At 37.8% G+C, this 21,024-nt stretch overlaps 1 protein-coding gene across 1 annotated transcript in view; it reads right to left on the reverse strand.

Moving 5' to 3' along the window:
* Window positions 1-2,854: 2,854 nt before the first annotated feature.
* Window positions 2,855-21,024, reverse strand: part of ZRANB3 (zinc finger RANBP2-type containing 3) — a 143,602-nt gene continuing 125,432 nt past the window's right edge. The window contains exons 14-19 of the mRNA XM_054562338.1: window positions 18,461-18,562; window positions 17,146-17,288; window positions 10,759-10,869; window positions 9,312-9,714; window positions 5,145-5,276; window positions 2,855-2,992 (exon numbers count right to left, since the gene is read on the reverse strand). Coding sequence (XP_054418313.1) covers window positions 2,894-2,992; window positions 5,145-5,276; window positions 9,312-9,714; window positions 10,759-10,869; window positions 17,146-17,288; window positions 18,461-18,562 — 990 coding nt within the window. The 3' untranslated portion in view covers window positions 2,855-2,893. The remainder of the gene's footprint in view (window positions 2,993-5,144; window positions 5,277-9,311; window positions 9,715-10,758; window positions 10,870-17,145; window positions 17,289-18,460; window positions 18,563-21,024) is intronic.

Genomic DNA, 21,024 nt, shown 5'->3' on the forward strand with positions numbered 1-21,024 from the left:
GTAGGCTTACTTCACTTAGTATAAGGCCCTTCAGGTTCATGTTGTTGTAAGTTGCAGGATTTCCTTCTTTTTTTAAAGCAGAAAAAAATTGCACTGTATACATCTACTATGTTTTCATTATCTATTCACCTGTTGACAAGACACTTAAGTTGTTTCCATACCTTAGCTATTGTGAATAATGCTGCAATGAACATGGTGGTACAGATATCCCTTTCACATATTGGTTCTGTTTTCCTATGGACATATAGCTAGAAGCGGGATACTGGATCATAACATAGCTCTATGTTTAATTTCTTGAGGAACCACTGTACTGTTTTCCATAGTGGCTGCATCAGTTTACATTTCCATTTCCATCAACAGTGCACAAGGATTCCCTTTTCTCCGTACCCTCACCAACATTTTGGGTTCTGATTTGAATTTCCATGATGGTTAGTAAATTTTTATTCTTATTTTTTGCAATTGAGTTGTATGAGCTTCTTATCTATACTGGATATTAACCTCCTACTGGATATGTGTTTTGCAAATATTTTCTCCCATTACATAGACTGTTTTCTCATTTTGTTGACAATTTCCTTTGCTGTGCAAAAGGATTTGATATAGTCCCACTTATTTTTGCTTTTGTTGTCAGATTAAAAAAATCATAGCCAAGACAGATGTCAAGGAGCTTATTCTGTTTTCTTCTAGGAGTTTTATGCTTTCAGGTTTAATGTTCAGGTCTTGATTTGTGCATATGGTGTAAAATAGAAGCCAGTTTCATTCTTTTGCATGAGGTTATCTAGTTTTCCCAATACTGTTTATGGAAGAGAGTATCTTTTCCCATTGCATATTCTTGGCTCCTTTGTTGAAAAGTAGTTGCATATATATGCATGGGTTTATTTCTGAGCTCTCTATTCTATTCCATTGATCTCTGCATCATTTTTTATGCCAATACCATAATATTTTGATTACTGCAACTCCGTAATATAGTTTGAAAGCAGAGAGCATGATGATGTGTCCAGCTTTGTTCTTCTTTCTCAAGACTGCCTTGGTTATTGGAGGGTCTTTTGTAGTTCCATACAAACTTTAGGATTTTTTTCTATTTTTATAAAAAATTACATTATAATTTTTATAAGGATTGCATTAAATCAGTAGATTTCTTTGGGTAGTATAGCTATTTTAACAATACTAATTATGTAGATCCATGAAAACTAAATACCTTTCCATTCATTTGTGTCTTCTTCAATTTCTTTCATTAAAGTCTTACAGTCCCAGTGTACAGATCTTTTACCTCCTTGGTTAAATTTATCCATATTTCATTCTTTTTGATGTTCTTACAGTGTTTTTAATTTGAATTTTTGGAATCTGGCTAAGAGAGAGATCACCTTCATGGGTCATTTTTACTCCAAACCATCACACAGTTCCTGTATCTGAAAATGTGCTCACTAGACTTACCACCTTAGTTTGATCTAAAGAGCAAGCTCCACTCAAATCTGACCTACTTAGACCCAAGTCTCACTTGCAAACACCCTGTGCTGGAGGAAAAGCAGTGTGGAGATTTCTTAGCTCTCAACTGTGAGGAATCCTAGGTTACCCTGGCAACAAGGCAGAAAACTTTAAAGAGCCTGACCAGCAAAACAGAAAAAAGGCCAAAGAAAGCCCAACCTAATTTGTAAAATAAACAACACTATTTGATCTTATACAGTGAAAGTTATAAACTTAATAAAAATGCTAAAAGGAAAATTCATGAGTGTATAATCTTTCTAAAAATAAGTCCTCTACATTGTAAAACATCAGACACTGATTAAGATCGGAAAGTCTTAAACAAGGTTACATCCATATAGTATTCACAAATAGGTCTTTTGTGAATGCATTTCTTCCTTGAACCTGTATTTTGTGAATCTGTAGTTCTGATTCTTTGCATTCATGATTCTGACATATTACAGGATTATGCTCTGGCTTAGTTTCATCATCACCCTTTTATTTTTTTATATCAATTACATTTTATTTTTAAACATATATCTCAAACTGATCATGCTTTAATATAAAGTATTTTATCATCATCACTTCTTTTAAAAGAGATACCAGGAATAAACTTTTAATAAGACAGAATTTTAAAAACAAAAAATGATAACCAGGAGACAAAAGGTGCTTTGACAGTAAGCCTGGTTTTATGCAGGAGAACAAACTAAAAACTGAAGTGGCATTTTTTATTTTTAGTTGTAAGTATTTTTAACAATTACTTTACCCAGAACTCCTGAATTGTCCACAAAAAGCATGGGTCCAGTTAGCTTATTTTCAAAAGCATCATTTCAATAAAGACAACTGGCTAAGAAATTTTAAAAAAACACTCAAAACGTACCCCAAAGCCCTTTTTGGAGGCTTTTAGTGAACAAGAACCTCTCTTGCATACTAAGCAGGCTGGTCACACTTCACCCAGTATTCCCGAATAATGATGATTTGCTTCCCAAATTTCCCTTATGGTTTTGCAATGTTCCATTTTATATGCACAGCAGTCCAGAACCAATCCTAATCCAGCAGCATTTTGCAAGTAATTGAGACTATATTTTTCAAAATATTTTGCAAGTAATTGAGAGTATATTTTTCAAATACTATCTTTGCATAATACCATGATTAAGGTATAATAGGGGGGAAATGAAGGCTTAATAAAACCTTACTGAAACATAACTGAGAGTCCACATGAAATCAAGAAGATCACAGAAATATTTAGTACCATATCTCAGTATTTCTGTTAAGTAAAAAGGTATTGAACACTAAAAGCACTTAATATGAAAAGAGAAGTTGACTCTTGATTTTCTGAAAATTTTGACCCTTAAAATGTTAGACAAACACAAAAAAAATCGAGTTACATTCCTCTCCATGTAAACCATTTGTCATCCATTCATGTTTTTATACTTCATTTCTTCACCAAAAATCGTGTGATGTCAGATCCATGCTTTGATGCTAGAGATTGTCTTCTCATCTGGCTCCTTTCCTTGGCTTGTCTGGTAGTTCTCTAAAAGGTGAAAAATAGGAGTGTGTTCACATGCTGGGTAAAAGTACTAGCAACAAAAATCAAAAACTCTTTGTATTCTGCTAGTCTGGAAAAAACTATATTATCACCACATCTACTTACTAGTGCTTTGTCACTGGGGGTTACCAAACCACAAGCAGAGGACACAAGTAGCTTTGCTAAGTGCCCTGACATGCTAGGTTTCCTTAGGACCAGATGCTGAGAAGAAAACACATAGCTTTGGGGGATGTCTTGCTACCCAGTGAAATCTGTGAATCCCTTATTTGGGGTCTAGGAGAGGAGGTCGTGGTTCTCCTCATCCACGTGGGAGTCTGTAAGGCTTCTTGGGATTTCCCAGGAGGCAATGCATACAAGGTCCACCTCCTTCTTCTTCTTTGGGATTCCCAACCCAACAGCCAAACCAATACGGAGAAACAAAATGAGATAGAAAAGAACTGAATTCTTCTGCCATTCCCACAAATATAAATTTTCATGAGAACCTGAAAAAATTATTACAGAAGGAATAGCATTTCATTTGCAGTATCTTAATTCTCTTATTGATCTTAAATGTGCTAATGATGTGCACAGCTGAGAAACTGGATGACTTTTTCGACCAACTGGGGTCCATGTATGTTTGATGTGGTCCAGGAGGAAAGGTGAGGAAAGCAAAGAGTGTTCAAACTAAAAACAGACAAAAAACCTTGCCTATATGACATCATCCTATTTATGTAAAAATTACGTTTGTGAAGAGAGGAGTCTAAAATATTAAAAGAAGGCTAAGAAAATGCTCATACAATATGAACACTGGCAAAGTATCTGAACCGGTATCAAAACTATACATACAACTGATTAGCATTTTAAAGAACATCAGGGTCTTCAGTAAACAAAATGATGGCAGGCCATTCTTCTCCCATCACATGGGCACTAATTAATGCAGTTAAATGAGCACTCTCATTCGCTAATAAGAGGGAGGAGTCTGACAGTATAAACCTCTGAAAAACAGCTTGGAGATAAAAATATCAGACTCAAAAATAACCAAACACTTGACTCAGTGATATTTTAGATCTGAGAATCTATCTTAAAGAATGACCTCAAAACATAAAAAAAAGTGCTTGGCAACATTATGTATAAGAACAAAAAAGAATGTAAATAACTTAAATGTTCACTAGTATGGGAATGGCTAAAAAACTACAGTACAGATCTATTCAACAGAATAATGTGCAGCCATTTTAGAAAATAAACATTATGAATGCTTATTATGGAAACATGGGAAAATGCTTAAATTTGCCATAAGTGAAAAAAATAGATACAAACTTGCATATTGAATATAACCTTCTTTTTAAGATTATCTCAATAGGCATATATGACCTCCTTTTGTTGGACTGGCTGTTAAAAATTCATCCTAGTTAATAAATAATACTATGTCATTTTTAAAATAAAGATTTTATTTATTTTTAGAGAGAGGGGAAGGGAGAAAGGGAGAGAAACATCAATGTGAGAGAGAAATATTGATTAATTTCTTCCCTACATGCCTCGACTAGGGACCAAACCTGCAACCCAGGCATGTGCCCTGATCAGAATTGAACCGGCAACCTTTTGCTTTTCGGGATATGATGCTTAACCAATGAGCACACCGGTCAGGGCTACTGTGTCATTTTTTCCCTCTTGTTTTAGGCAGCAGGTAATTTCTCAAAGATGTGCCAAGGTTAATAGGTTTCATACTTTGGCCAGGAGGGCAATGTTTGCATGTCGAACTGAGTTGGTCCTAGAGACAATTTATTAATGTTCCTAGATATTTAAGGACATCCTTAGCTGCAAATGCAAAACTATGTCACTCCCCCAGTTCACCAAACTTCTAGTTTGATGGTCTGGGTCTCTTCAAGATTATGCAAATTGTATACTGTATTCATTTTCATCTAGGTGGTGGTAAAATTTCCTGGTTCTAGAATAAATTCAAAGGGAAGCAGCCTCTCTTCCATTTGTGACTGAGAACTTAGGTCTTGAGAGGAAACACCAGTGTTAGAAAGAAAGAAAATGCATCCTGGATCCTAAACCAGAGATATAGATTCATTGACATCATCTTCCACACCTGTATGCACAATGTGCAACTTACTGTCCCAGGATGGAGTCAAATGTATCTGAGAGCTTCACTGACCTCTCTGTGGCAGACTGTGCAGAGAGTCTGCAGGTTGTCCAGGGAGCACTGTCCTCCTCCACCGAACACTGGTTTGATGTGGTCCACCTGCCAGAAATGCCCTTCCCCTGGGTTTCTTATCATTTCATTAAGCTGCAATAAGAACACAGGATCAGCACCTTTTTACATACACTGTGGGAACTGTTGGTTTTGCATTATGCAATCATGTTTATACAGCAAAATCACAGGGAAAAAAATAAATTAAAGTGGCTTTTTAAAGCTTTTTTTTTGTGAATAGGAAAAAGCATCTAGGTTAGCAATTTGAAAGCAGTAAAATGTGTTCCTGAAAAAGTTATTCTTCTCTTACCTAACCCATTTTGAAAAATTACAAGCATGTAAGAAATATCAACAGTCCTGACAGATTGGGAAAAATCCATTGCTTCTGCACTTTTGAGCTACTTTATATAGTCACTAAGACAAAACTGAGAAAAGAGTAAGAAGAGATTAGTAACTTAAAACTTCTGAATATTACTGACTCAAAAAATCTTTAATTGTTGACCTAAATGCATATGTTACTATACTGATGACAGTTTAATATTAATAGTTACCACCTGGAACTTTTATGCTATTCACCTGAGAATCTCCCAAGTAACATGGACTGGTATAGTATTTCTAGAACAAAACTCTATAAATTGCATATTTTGAATAAATAAAGATGTCCATTTAAAGCAGGCATGACTTGGGCCAGTCCACATGTACACACTTTATATTTAAGCAATGATGACCTACATTCAAATGGAAAGTATTTTAACACTTTACCTAAGGTATTAAAACTCACAGCATAGCTGTGCAGTTGTTTAAATACTACAAAGATGAGTGTGAAGGTTGTTTTTATTTTTCTTGGTCTTGAACAAGGGAAACTTTATAACCAACTTCATGGTTGCCAGCCATGGGAACCAGTGTCATAGTTCTAAAGCCCTTCTAAGGAAACTTGTCAGACCTGTGACGTCACAGGGACCTGATAACAGTGCCCAGCCTGAGACGAGCCCCAAGTAGCAGCAAGCTGGAGCAGCAGACTTTGTTCAGTGGTGTTTGGCATTTTTAAGAGCAACTACCAATGGCAGTCTTATGCATTCAGCTAATGGCATATTCTTAGGGGAAAAAATCCATTTTGGTACTACCTTTCATAACCAATTCTTTTGCTTTGAACAGTCTCGTCTCTGACAGACTCTATGATCCAGAAGGTGTTTCTTTATTCTTCCTAGTAATTAACAAATCACTTCGGGCCAGTCTTCAACATCCTAAATTCACCTGTTGAAAGAGTCACTCCCTCTCTGACTGGTCCTCCCCCACCTGAGCCCTGTGCAGCTCCTTATCCTCTGAGCACTTTGTTTTAGAGGTATATTACATTACTTCTGCATTCCTGGACAGGCTGCTTTCAAGATATCTTTGACACCTTTCACTGTGTGTGTGATTGTGTGGAAGCCTCCACCAAGGCAGCAGACAATTGGAGTCTGGGTAACACCCCTGGGGTGGGTGCGATATGTCTCTCAACAATTAGACCAAAGGATATTTCAGGAACCCAGGATACCATTTAAAAAGTAGTGTATTTCCCTATTTCTCAAAGTCATGCTAATTCATCTATGTAGAAATGTTTATTAATTAAATCTGTCATAATTAAGAAATACTAGGTAAATAAAAATATACGATCTGCATTGGCTGGTGTGGCCCAGTGTTGAGTGCAGGCCTGCGAACCAAAGAGTCGCCGGTTCGATTCCCAGTCAGGGCACATGCCTGGGTTGTGGGCCAGGTCCCCAGCAGGGGGCGGGGGTGTGAGAGGCAACCACACACTGATGTTTCTTTTCCTCTCTTTCTCCTTCCCCTTTCCTCTTTCTAAAAATAAATAAATAAATACAATCTTTAAAAAATATATATATGATGTGACTAACTGGCAGGAATTTAATATTTTAGTGAGCAGAGAGTGGCTCAGGAGTGATTTTTTTAAAAAATTAAGCTCATTATAAAATTACACATCTTGCTTTAGTTTGAAATGTAGAACTGATGAGGTCACAACATTAGTAATCCAGTTGAGTTTTGGGAATCAAAGTGAATATTGATGAGTCTGAGAAAAACTGACATTGACCAGAAGGGACAGGGGAGAGGGATAGTGGGGGAAAGAAAGGGAAGCGTCTAGTCAAGAGACATGTACAAAGGAACCATGGTAATGGACAACAGGGTGGGGACTGACTGAGGGGACAGGTGGGAGGGTGCGGGGGCGGGGGTACGGTGGATGGGCAGGGCAGGGAAGAGCAACCAGGGGAAAATTGGGACAATTGTAAATGAACAACAATAAAGCAATATTTTGTCATAAACTGCTTCACAAAAATTATATTTTACAACAGAGGAACATGTATGTTTCCTTCTCATTGCACTGAACTACATTTTTAGGATTATCTATTTGTCCTTTGTCATTCAATATTAACACCATGAAAAGTGGAACAACTGGACCATAGGTGTTTCTTTGTTGTTTTTTTTTAAATTAAGTTTATTGGGGCCCTAGATAGGTGGCTCAGTTGGTTGGAGCATTTTCCTGTACACCAAAAGGTTGCAGGTTTGATCCCCAGTTGGGGTGTGTATAAGAGGCAACTGATATTTCTCTTTCACATTGATGTTTCTCTCTTTCTCCCTTCCTCTCTCTAAAATCAATCAAAAACATATCCTCGGGTGAGTAATTAAAAAAAATTATTGGGGACATGGAGAAAAAGAACTCGTTGTAAACTGCTGGTGGGAGTGTAAATTGGTACAGCCACTATGGAAAATAGTATGGGGGTCCTCATAGGTGCTTGTTGATGCAATGTATTACCTGTTAAGATCTCTTCCCCAAATAATTTATTCAGAATCTAAGTAAGCCTCCATATCTTATAACCATTATTATGGAAATCAGGGGGAGGGAGAAGCATGTCAGAAAATACCATGAGAATACAGGGAGACAAATCCAGAATGTGAAAAATCTTACAGGCAAATGATCCAGTTTCTTCAACAATCAATGGTATAAAAAAGGGATGGGGTGACATACAAGGAGGAGACTCAAAAATAAACCCCAAAATTATCTTCTGGAGGGCAGGTCCCTTGTAGTACAGGCTTCTCCTGCTAGTGAGTATTCTAGGAATCCACCTGTATCAGTGTAACAGCTGGCGTTGTTGTGAGAGGCTGTGTTTGGCCTCAGTGAATTTTTTTTTGAAGACTCAATGTGTTTGGCCATTTCATGATGGGTGACTTATGAGTGTACCTGCTCACACTGTGCTGAGTGTTCAGCAGTTTTTGATCAAAACCGGCATGACCCCCATGCCCTCCCCTCCCTACACACCTGATCTCACACCAAGCTACTTTTTTTCCCCTGGATGAGAAAAGTACTCAGAGGGAAACATTTTGCCAATATTGGGAGAAGTGTAACAAAAAACGGCAGAAGCACTAAAAGGCATCAAAACTGACAAGTGCAAAAACTGTTTTGATCAGTGGAAAAAAAGTCTTGAAAGGTGTATTGCATCAAATATGGAGTATTTTGAAGGTGACTGATGTTTAAATATGTAAGAATAAATACACAATTTTTTATAAATAAATCCTAGTTTTTTGGGGTCCCCCCTTGTACATTAAAGGGAGCGTAAGGGGCACAATGACTAAATGCAATGTGTGGGTCTTATCTGGATCCTAATTTGAACAAGTAAACTACAAAAAAATGTTTTTGAGACAATCTGGGAAACCAAATGTGGACTTACTGAAATCAAGAAATTATAATTGTGTTGGGTGTGATAATGAGTATTGGGGGTGTGGGATTATTAATCAAAGACAGACAGACAGAAAGAGGGAGAGAGGAAGGGAGAGAGGGAGGAGCTCTATCTGTGAGATATATAATGAAAGTATTTGAGGATGAAATTAAATGTGGTCTAAAATTTGCTTTAAAGTAATCCCAAGGGGGGAAAAAACATAATTGAGGTAAAGGATAGATGAAAATGAAGGCAAAATACCAACAACCATTCAAGTTGGATGATGGGTATATAGGTTCATTTTTCTCTCTACTTTTGTACATATGTTCAAACATTTCCATATTAAAATGTTAAAAGGTAAGCAAGTCAATACTCATCACTGAACACAATGCTGCCTCCTATCTGTCACACAATTACAAGTTACCTGTTCTAAAGGGAGCTTTGAAATCCAGGTAATATCCAGAAGACTCTTCCGCTGACTTATAGGAGCATCTCTCAGACGTAAAAAGAGTTCTTGTGCATTCAGATTACATAGCTGACACACACCATGTTCAATTTCAAATACTTTGGCTCGTAGGTAACTGTTATTAGAACGAATCCAAAACTCCTCCTGACATGTCAGAGAGCAAAACCGTGAATCCCAAGCGTTCATTTTACATTCTTGCTTAGTTTGGCTAGTGGACTGCTGACAGAGAAGGCAAAGTGGATTTCCTTCATTATCCATAGCTTGCAAATAGCCTTTGGATGTAGAAGGCTTCACACTGTGATCAGCTTGGGTTAGGCAGGAATTTAGAAATGGGAAACAGGCTCCATCTTCAAGAAAGTTTCTAGAATTGAACAAAACAGCTAATAAATACTTACATTAGTTAAATAGGCATAACTTCAAATAAAGGTCTTCAAAATTTCTATGTTGATAAACAGTAAACAAAGGACCCACAGATTGTATGCTTCAGTGTGGAAATGAAATGGCTACAGCCAGCACTCTATACTCCATGCCAAATAAAGGAAAGAATGGTGTTTTAAAAAAATAAATTTGAATACAAATATGCTACCTCTCTTGAGCATTTGGATATCTTCAAGTTAAACAATCAGATTTTGAAACATCTGAAGAAGTTAGAAAATTGTTCTTCAGGCTAGGAGAGGACAGGCTAATGCGAAACCCCAACTAAAGTTAGTGCTATCATGTTCTCCAAATGTCACACCCTCTTTAGGACAGAGAGGCCATTAGTAAGGCTTTCACGAACCCCGTCTTCTAGGCTCTGCTGCCCTACAGGAAACAGAGTCACACCTGTAAAGTGCTAGAGCCAAGTAGCCAAAAAATCTTGATAGAAATTAGAACTGAAGACTTGCTAAATATGTGCCTCCTAAAGGTAAACTCAGTTTTATTGACTTAAAATCAGAAAGGAAACAAAATAGGACATGTGCTCAATATGTGAGAATAAAAGGAAAAGGTGTATTACTCAATTATGTTGAAAGTCCTACATGGAAATTACAAATGCTTTGCCTATTTTCTATAGCTGCTTATTGAAAGTGTTAAAACAAAAACTTCTTAGGGTTGAAAGAGCTCACGGTAGGAGGGCAGAGCCCATATTTGATCTCAAGTCTCCTAATATCTTAGTGGCCTAGGGCAGGTCACTTGGTCCACCTGGTCTTAGAGTCCTAAAAATACCTTTTCCGTCTCTAATTTCTAAGGTGAGGACATCATGTGCCTCACAAGATTGCTAGGAGAATTGAAGAGCTACTATATTGTGAAAGTTCTTTATAACCTGTAAAGTGGCCACACAAAGGTAAAGCATTATTACAAAAACAAATACAAAGATTTAAAGGAGTGGTCTTAGTACTACTATGCCCTACTCGTAAATAAACCTTACTTTGTAGCTGTGTCCTGTGGCCTGGCCTCCTTTGTGATCAGACGGACATGGCCCCCATCATTCTTCACCTTGTCCATTGAGGCTGCAGCAACATCTTCTTTGGTTATGTATCTAAAACAAGGACATGCTAAGGAGATTTACTCCCTCCTGTAAGACTTTCTCTATTTCATGGTCACACTGCTCCTAGCAAAAGCCATAGGAGAGGCCCTGGCCAGGTAGCTCAGTTGGTTAGAGCATCATCCCGATATGCCAAGGTTGCAGGTTCAATCCCTGGTCAGAGAACATACAAGATTCAATAAATAAATGCATAAACAACAAATTGATGTTTCTTTTTCTCTCTCTTTCTCCCTTCATCTCTCTTTAAAATGAATATATATAAAAAATTTTTTTAAATGCACTAGGAGAAAAAGCAAGATACCATTTATTTGGTATGGTGATGCTGAAATTAGGAAACAAAATTTTCTCCCTTTACATTGGTCTCCACATGTGGGAAACACTCTTTCTTCCACATTAATTTTTTAAAGATTTATTTTTCTAAGAAACTCAAGAGTCATTCAATATTGTATGGACCAATTTTTACTTAGAGGAAAAAAGGAGTAGGTGTAGGCATAAGAAATGCTCAAATACATGCACAACTGGCAGCCTTAAATATATAGCTTACCACACTGCAGAAAATCTCTAACTGTATTTTTACCTTTTTCTTGGCCTTCTCTTCAAGGTTCCTCAAATCACCTCGACCAGTTATAATAGTGTGTATCAGCATGCCAGGTAAAGTGATTCTTTTTTTAAACAGGTTCAATCACATCTTCTATAATCTCAAGGTTGTTTCCATTATTATCAGCCCATATGGGGTTTATGGAATCATCCACTAAAGTGAAGCCAGTCTTGATGTGGGATTCAAAACCTTATTACACAACACTATCAATACCACACAATGGTTAGGGACTGGAAGTAAAGAGGAAAGTTATCCCAATTAAAGGTGACAGGGGAATTTAAGTAGATGAAATGCAATTACCCAATTAAGTCCTTTTAATTAGCATGGCCCAGTTTCTCTGGTAGTTAACAACTATTGTAGTTTTTTAAAAATATCAGTTTAAACATAAATTTCTTCACATTTTTGAGTACTTCATTTGGGAGCTTGACAATAAAATCAAAGTTAAATCACAATGGAATTACTGTTGTGCAAGTGTAGGCAAAATTTTAGCAATTTGCTTTTCTGTTGTTAGAGTAGATTTAATAATTAACAGATTTCCTTCTTATAAATTATTTTATTAATTTTTCAATTAGATGATACATACTGCACATATTTCAAAATTCAAAAGGCATGCAATAGTATATATGGTGAATAAGTTTCCCTTCCATTCCATTCTTCTTTTTACCTCCCCCAAAGCTACCTCTGTTGCTAGTTTTTAAGTTATCCTTTTAGAAATAGTTTACTTTTTCTGTATATAGATTATCCATTTTATTTATTTATCTCAGTATTTTTATGGACACATAACTCATGCCACTAAATTTAACATTTTAAATTTTTACAATTCAGTGCATTTTAGTATATTCACAAAGTTGTACAACCATCAGCACTACCTAATTCCATAACATTTTTATCACCTCAAAAAGAAACCTGAACTCATTAGCAGATACTCCCCATTATACCCTTTACCTTTAAAAACAAATGGTAGCATCATATACACACTAATCTTCACCTTGATCTTTTTACCTAAACACATCTCAGAGATGTCTCCATAGTAGTACACAGAGTTGTCCTATTTTTCAAATGGTTGCAATATTCCATTATTTGGATAAACCATATAATACATCTAACTGGTCTCTGATTAATGGGCATGTTGGTTGTTCCAGTCTCCGCTATTACAAACAATGCTGTCAAAAATATCACTATCCATGATATTTTCTACATATGAAATATATGTAAAATAAATCCCCAGAAGTAGAATTGCCAGGTCAAAAGTCTTGGGCACATTAAATTTGGATTGCTTTTGTCACATTGCTCTCATGTGGGTTTGTACCAACACACAGATCTACCAGGAACGAATAAGAGTAGCTGTGTCCTCACATTTTCACTAGCACAAGGCACTGTCAGTTAAAAACTTCTTGCTAATGGTGATAGGTACTTCATTATAGCTTTAAATTTGCATTCTCCTGTTAAGGGTGATTATCTTTTCATACATTTGCATTTTTACCACTTGTATATCTTAAAGCAATAAAGAACCACAGTGAATTCTTTTAAAATTCTCTAACTTGCCCTTTTAGTTCTTAAACTCCCCTGCCCCCATTTCTTCAACCATTTAATTCCCTTGACAAAGGCATTTCAACTAAAGTATTTCGGTGGATTCTAAGTAGATTCAAAAGCTTCCTGGCTTTGAGGGGAAAGGGTATATTAAGCTTTGCCTTAGGTATTATTCAATGTTTAAATGCTTAGAAACCTAACTCAGGAACTTTAAAAGATGCTGAGAAATCTATTCAGAGATTTAAGAACTAAAAATAATCTTTCCTACAAGAGTTTTAAGCACAGATTTTTGGAAACCGTAAGGAACAGATCAATCAACTCCAAATCATGGCAGGGGTTGAAAACTTTTCAAACATAGTTGTGAGTTAACAATATTTAATTTTCCACTAAGGTTTGTTAGGAAGTATATCAATTCTCAAAAGGATTATAGTAAATCCCAGTTTGATAAATAGGAAAGGGAGAATGTTGCCTACTAAGTAATTCTTGGATGAGGTTGTGAAGGGAGGATTGTAAGTTTTCTAAGAAGAGAGGAGAGTGTGTTGAGAGGAGTGTGTGCTGGAAAGCAGTCCACACCAGTAAAAACACTGCTCACCTCTAGGTTACTGACCTGCTTTGGAGATGAGCTGTGGCTAGCAGCTAAATAGCTGTCATCCTAAATCCAACAGGGCTCCCAGTCAATCATACTAGCCTCTGACAAATGGGAATTCACTTAGGAACCAAAACAATGGCTGGTGATCTTGGCTTCCATTCATATTTAAGAGTGAGCTACTCAAAAACTGACTGTAAGCCCTGAGCTTGGGTGGGCCTGAAAACTGGTGGACATTACCAGAGGATAATCTGGTTGGAGATTTAGCCATTGCTTTTGGGGGGATTCCTAAAAATCAGTATCTGTTTGTTTTTATTGTGAGGTCATTTCATTTTTTTCAGAGGTGAGTCTTCTAATCTTCTGCCTAGGAAATAAAATGTGGCTGCCAGTATTCTGGAAGCTGAGAAGAATGTGGAAACTGTTTAGTTTTCATATCATGCCTCTTCCTTTATGTTCACTGAGCCTGGTGCTTCCAAGCGTGATGCCCCTTTGGTTCAGCTTCTCTAGAAAGTAAACTGGTAGAACAGTGGGGGAAAGACATCCAATGTCTAACCTTCCTCATACAGACTTCCACACAGTGCTGCTGTGCAGCCCTGTCCTTCACACTTGCTTCCAGAGAGACATAGTTCATTCTATTTCACTGAGACTTGGCTTCCACGGCAAGAATCAGCATGCTTCCCCAAAGTACTGCCCCTCTACAGGCATACAAGTTCCCCTGTCATGGTTGTGCTGTCAGTTTCCATGGTGTCCTCCCTCTCTACGGTCTAGACCAAGGTTGATTAGAGCTACCTTTTTAACCTCTCCTCATTTTCTTTTCTCCTTTCCTGTTGCTAGTGCCTTAATGTAAGTCCTCATTGTTCCCCACCCCACCCCAGAGTTTACTACAAAAGTCTTTTAACTTGCAGAATTTTACAGACATCTACCTAGGATTCCTGTCTCCGGTATTCAATCATTCATCTAGACAGTGCTGTGAAGGGACTTTGCAGATGTAATTAAGTTTACGAATCAGCAGAACTTAAGTTAGGGAACAATTTCCAGGCACAAGGAATTCACACAATTTTCCTGGCCCAGACATGTAGGGGTAGAACTAGGAAGGAGCTTCTAGAAGCTAAGAGTGACTTTCAGCTGTCAGCCAGCCAAGAAACCTAAGTTCTGCCACCATGGGAAACTGAGTTCTGTTAACACCCTGAAAGAGCACAGCAGTGGATTCTTCCAGACTATCAGTAAGAGCCCCACTGGTCAACATCTTGATTCTTGCCTTATAGAATTTAGATAAGAGAAACTAGTAGCGCCAACTCAGACTTCTGACTTATAAAACCATGAGATAATAAATTACTGTTGTTTTAAGCATCTAGGTTTGTGATAATTTGTCACTGTAGCAGTAGAAAACTGACTCAAGGTGTCTCCCCAATTCAAGTCTTGCCCTGACAATCTAATCTTCCAATTGCTGTCAGAGTAGGCTCTTAAAAATACAAGTCCAATTATTTACTCTGCTGCTTGTTAACACAAGTGTTATCTGTAAGATATCATCAACATATAATTTTATAAATAACACTATGTGTCTAACTTTGGTTTGTATCAGTTTTATGACTTGCTTTTCACCTGATCAGCCATCTCTGTCAAGAGGTTCTTTAAGTGGCCATTCATGTCTGATGGAGAAGAAATAATGGGACATTTCTGGAAATGGCAATAAATTCAATTAAGAAGGGTATTTTGATCATGCAAAGAGAAGACCAATACTCCAAATAAGACTGTGGTTATAAAAATGAGAAAATGGAGAGGACTGGAAGAAGTATTGAGAAAAGTAAAATAGGCATCATGCTTTTTGTTATGCATGTGTGCACATATGTATGTGTAAGTGTATGTATGTATAAATACACACATATATTTTAAATGTATTTTTATATGAAGTAATATATGCTTGTGAGAAAAATTCAATCAGTACAGAAGAGGTTAGGCAGGAGTCCAAAATTGGTAGCTCATAAATACATCAAAGGGTTTTATTTGACTCATACAGTATTTTATTTTTAAATCTGAATTTAAATGATGTTACTTGGGTTATGTACTTTCCAACTGCCATCATTCTACCTCCTACTCCATCTTTTTTTAGTTTTACACCTGACTTCATTTGTTCATTTACGGTTCCTGCTTTGTTTTTGTCATTAGTTTGTGATCCTAGCATAAACTATAAAGCCCCTACCTCTACAAATCTACTAATCTTATGGTCTAGAGCAAGATTTCTCAATAGTGGTGCTATTAACATTTTGAAACAGAAAATTCTTTGCTGGGGAATGTAGTCCTGTTCACTGTGGGGTTTTATCACTATCTTAGGCCCCTAGCCACTAGATGTTGCCCTGTTGTATCCCTTTATTTTGACAAACTAAAATGTCTCCTAACATTGCCAGCCTGGTGGGTAAAACTGCCCCCAGTTGCGAACCACCGTTCTAGAGAAACCTCTGGTAAGATTTTCTAATGTATCCTTCCAGATACTTTCTATATTAATAATAGCAATTACATATATTTGTGTCTCCATCTTTTTTATACTTATTTTACCCTTAATAATTTATCACAAGTATCATTTCTTGTTTTCCCATATTAATATACCAAAGGCTATTTTGAAAGAACTAAAGAGACTTTTCACTGTGCGAGGATATAACTTAATCAACCACATCCTCTCATATACCACTGATGAATTTTTTTTTTTTTACCTGTGTGCATGGAAAATACTAGAGATCACAAAGTGATGATAGCATGCGGGGATGAAGAGAGATTATATGTGTATGGAGACAGCAAGAGCTACAGGGGATTTTTCTGCCATGCAGCTGTTGGTGCCTTGTTATCTCCTCCTAAGCAAGAGTAGGGCAACAGAACAGCTGACTGTGCTTCCTGAGAATCTGCTTCATGCCAAGGAAAGCTCTACAGAAAATGGGGATCACACAGAGGGATGCCTAGGTGAGGCAAAGATGACTATGATGCCAAGAAAGAAGAGTAAGTGCACAGAGGTTCAAAAGGGGCCTGTAATGATAAAGGCAAAACAGCTTCAAATGTAAGACTCTTACCCTTTCCTTTCATTTTGTTTTCAACCACAGGCATAATAGTTACCTCCCACCGCGTGGGTGGGGGTGCATCAAATAGAACCAGCTCCGCCACAGCAGGGCACCCAAGATTGACACCTCAGGAGCACAGGGCAGATGGGGCCCATGGGTGTGTTCTGCTGTTCTAACAGGGAAATGTCTTCCTGTTGTTAATAAGTGTCCCAGGCTGGGCAGGTCACAGGTGGTGCCAACCTGTGGCTCTGGCCTCTCTCCTGGTGAGTGAGAGTTACGGTGAGAAAGATGTGGACAACCTAATCTTCCCAGGAGATTTGATCCAATTCACAAAATATCTAATTATGTTGCTTTAAAATACGCTGTCATTTTATGTGTAATTTTCTCTTCATTCATCAGGATTTCATTAGCTGTTACATAAATGCCTTGGACCTCCCTGCCCCGCCCCCCCAGAAATGACAATGACAAGTAATTAAAATACAAAATAAAAAGAGAAAGACAACTCATACCTTTTTGTACTATTTTGTTTGGTTTGCTGCTTTGTGATCTCTTCGAAAGCAAGAATTGGGCTGCAGAATAGCCGTCCGCTTTTCCTGATGATTCTTTGCTTCATGGTAGTTAAACTACTCCATTCTCGAACAAACCTCAAAATCTGACACAAAAGGAGACAATGACAAGGGTGTATAGAGCTCAACAGTCACCTTCCTTTGAAGGTGAGGATACTTATAACATCAGAAAACTGATGTTTTATTATATCCCCCAAATAGGATTTTGAGTTTCACAATTTAAGCCTTTCTTCAATTTGATGCAAATTTCGTATCTTTCTGGTGAACCACATATGGCCAGTTGGGCACAGGTCTCTTCCAATCTGAAGACTCCCCGCAGGTGTGTTTCAGGGTCCCCAGCACACATGTCCAACACACATAGGGACCAGCAGCAGCACTGCGCTCAGTGAGACTGAAAGAGGCTTGGCTGCTGGAAGCTGTGGCTGAGGCAAAACTGGTCTTGGGGGCAGCAGGTGTGGCAGTCGTGACAGACTGACATACAACATCTGAGAATTGCTTTGTGCCCAAGGACTTAAGTAATCACAGGAAAATAACCATCAATAAACCTGGGACATTTTTATTAGAGTACTGTTCATCTTATTCGTCAGTTATAAGTAATGCTATTTTCTGGGACTGAGAATCAGGATTAGATGACACTAAAGAAAATAACTCACTGCTACCTTTTCCTTTAAGACAGATACAGACAATGTTTGATTCCCACTAAAAGGGCAAAAACACAGTCACTATTTTCTTGTAGAAAGTAGTACACACTGCATGCTGGGTCAGGCCCTGCGCATGCTGACTCTTCTTAGCAGTGCAGTTCAGCGGGTCATAGATAGGACCTGAGGCCTTCCTGGCAGGTACGTGGCCTGCAGCTGCTTGCTGGCGCTTCTGACAATGAATCAAGAGTCACCCAGCATGCTCTTTTAATCACTCTCAGAATTTGTCATTGTTAGAACTTAATCTTCAAAGATAAAATGTGATTCTGTCAGATACAACTATCGCAGTTGCTGGTCCTGTGAATAAGAAATTAAATGATGTGAGGATGATTCTATCCACAGAAAGAGCAACCCTGGGTGCGATCACTCACCAAGGAAACAGATTGCACATGTATTCTTAACACCGGGGTAATGCATAGGCACTGCCTGGACCGATTAAAATGCTACTAGTGATGTGATCCTGCAACAGGCCACAAAGTACTCGGCTTTTATTCAGTTCAAAATGGCCATTAAAATTACTCATATTTTAATTGAAAACAAATTCACAGAACTATTCTTACCAGGGAGCGATTTTGTTTCAGTTCAAAGCTTGCAGGTAAATCTTCCCAAAGGTCTAATTTTATATCCAAAGGAATGAAATTACAGTTCATCCTGTTTCCATCCTGATTATAGATTAAGAAGCATTATTAATCCATTTTGTGTGTAGGCACTAGTAATTATTTCAAAAGAATGATATTATGATATAATATGCCCCGTCTCCTGAAAGATAAACTGAGGTGGCTCATTCTAGACAAGATTCCACCCCACAGCTCCTCTGAAAGGACACTGAGCGGAGGAGGGCAGGTTCCCTGCTGCCCTCGCAGTGCCTCCAAGGCACTCACTGTTAAGGGTGAAAATACCATGCCGAAGGGTGTGGTCAGTTAAAGGCAAGTATAAACATGAAGTATTTCTTTTATAAAGGGGAAGAAGAATTTCTGTATATGAAAATATGTTATAGCAACAATAGTTGAACCCATATTCTAACATTCCCAGCTAAAAAGAAACACTACAGCTCCCACAGTCATTTTGAAAGAAACACACAAAAGTAATTATATGCAGATTAAACATTCAGATATATAGTTGTTATTCTAAACTCAGTTAGACTTGGGATTCAGGGTGAAACAAACAGTTCTTTAGAGTATACTGTTAATATGACATAAATTGCTAAATATCTGTTACTGCTCTTCCTTTTAAGGGGTACTCTTTTAGGTAGTGAACTGGGTTTTTAACCCAAATTTCTACTTTAGTTTTTCCAAGGTAAAAAGGAAATATTTCATCTCTACTGTAGCTGAGAAAAGACCTGTTTCATGTGCTTACTGTTTACAAAATTACCTGGTAATGGGACATGCAAGTATTTAGAATAGTCATAAAAATGCACTGGAAACCATTTAGAGAGATGTCAAGAACATGAGGAGGCCTCTGCTACACAGGCTGGGAGGCAGAGCCAGAGATGGGTCAGCAAGGCTGTCACTGTTCCTTCGCCCAGCACACACTAGCCTCTGTCAGGAGTTTGCAGTTTCTCTCCTGTTTCCACCCAAAGAGGGAAAAACACTAAACAGATGATTTAGGATGCTGAACATTCACTGTATAGAGTAAAAAGTTTAAGAGTTTAAGGGCTTCTGAATTTCTGTGGTGTGCTCCATCTCGAGTCCGACTTTCAGCCTCTTGACTTCAAGCTCACCTGGGGATCAGTTCTCTGTTATTCTCATGTGATGGCCTGAGACGCAGGCCTGGAGCTCTCTCCTCAAGGGGATGAGGGTGGCTCAGGTGCTTAAATCTGCCTCCAGGTGAGCAGAGGAGTCCCTGGTTCTCCTCCCAGGTCTAGACATTCCACACACAGTGCCCTGGGGTCCCAGGCTTCAAGAGGAGTATGCGGACTGGCTGGCTTTATTCTTGGTGTCCCTCCCATGGCTGTTGATCATGGCAGATGCTGTGGATTTAGAATGGAGGCTGCCTGGGCATTTTGTATTCACGATCCTCACAACCTCCTAATCTTCCACCAATGTCTTCTAATCTTCAGTTAGAACTGAAAATTATGGCATGGTACACCATCTATCTATTTCTATATTTGGTGTAGTAGGTAACGTGCAATTGAGTTTGGGCAGCTCCAACATTAAGTTATCTTTAAAAAGGCATTCTTCCCATAGAATGGCCCATCGGTTTAAAAAGTTTCAAATATCATTTTACTATAAAGATTAGAAATGTGAAACTGTAGTCCAAACAAAAGTATTTATAATTTCAGCAAGTTGTTTTTCTTCAAATATTCATCCCAGTTTTCCTAGGCCAAAGATTCTCACATGGCTCCCAAGATCCTTTCAGGGGATCCACAAAGTCAAAAGTGTTTCTGTAATAATAACGTAACATTATTTGCCCTTTTCATTCTCATTCTGTCACAATTGTGTGGTGGAGTTTTCCATGCACAGGTAGATATGAGAATCCCACTGTTTTCTACTAAGCCTTTAGCAAAAATTGCTAAAAATGTAAATATTCATTAAATATTATGTTTGTTTCAGAAAATACATTTTTCATGAAAATATGCTAATGATATAAATATGTATTTATATTATAGTTATTCTTAAAATAATAAATGAATATGTTTAAATGTTTTCTTTTTAATTTTAGATATAGTAAATATCAATAAATATAACTCACATAAACAAAAGCTCTTTGGGGTCCTCAATAAACTTTGAGTGCAAAGAGGTCTAAAGACGAAAAGTTTTGAGTTCTGCTAACCTAGGCTGTGGCAAGAATCAGCAATCTTATTTTTAAATTTTCATAGAGTTTAATGAACATGATGGGCAGGCTGAGACTTGCGTAAAGACGCTGCTGTTGCTGCTGCTACAAATGGTCAGCGCAGGAGCTAATATTTAATGAGAGCTTACTACGGCTAGGCACCGTGCTGAGTGCTTTGCAGGAATTAGTTCATTTTATCTTTGCAAAAACTCTTCCCCACATTTTACAGTTGAGGAAACTGAGGCACAGAGCAATTAAGTAAGGTGTCCAGGATTCCAGTTAGTGACAGATTTGAGCCAAGGCACTCTGGCTCTAAAGCCTGTGCTCTTAACTACTATGCTGTTTGCCTCTC

This window comes from Pteronotus mesoamericanus, unplaced genomic scaffold (genome assembly GCF_021234165.1).
Source record: "Pteronotus mesoamericanus isolate MK-2021 breed Mesoamerican mustached bat unplaced genomic scaffold, CSHL_Meso_final scaffold_651, whole genome shotgun sequence".
NCBI lineage: Eukaryota > Metazoa > Chordata > Mammalia > Chiroptera > Mormoopidae > Pteronotus > Pteronotus mesoamericanus.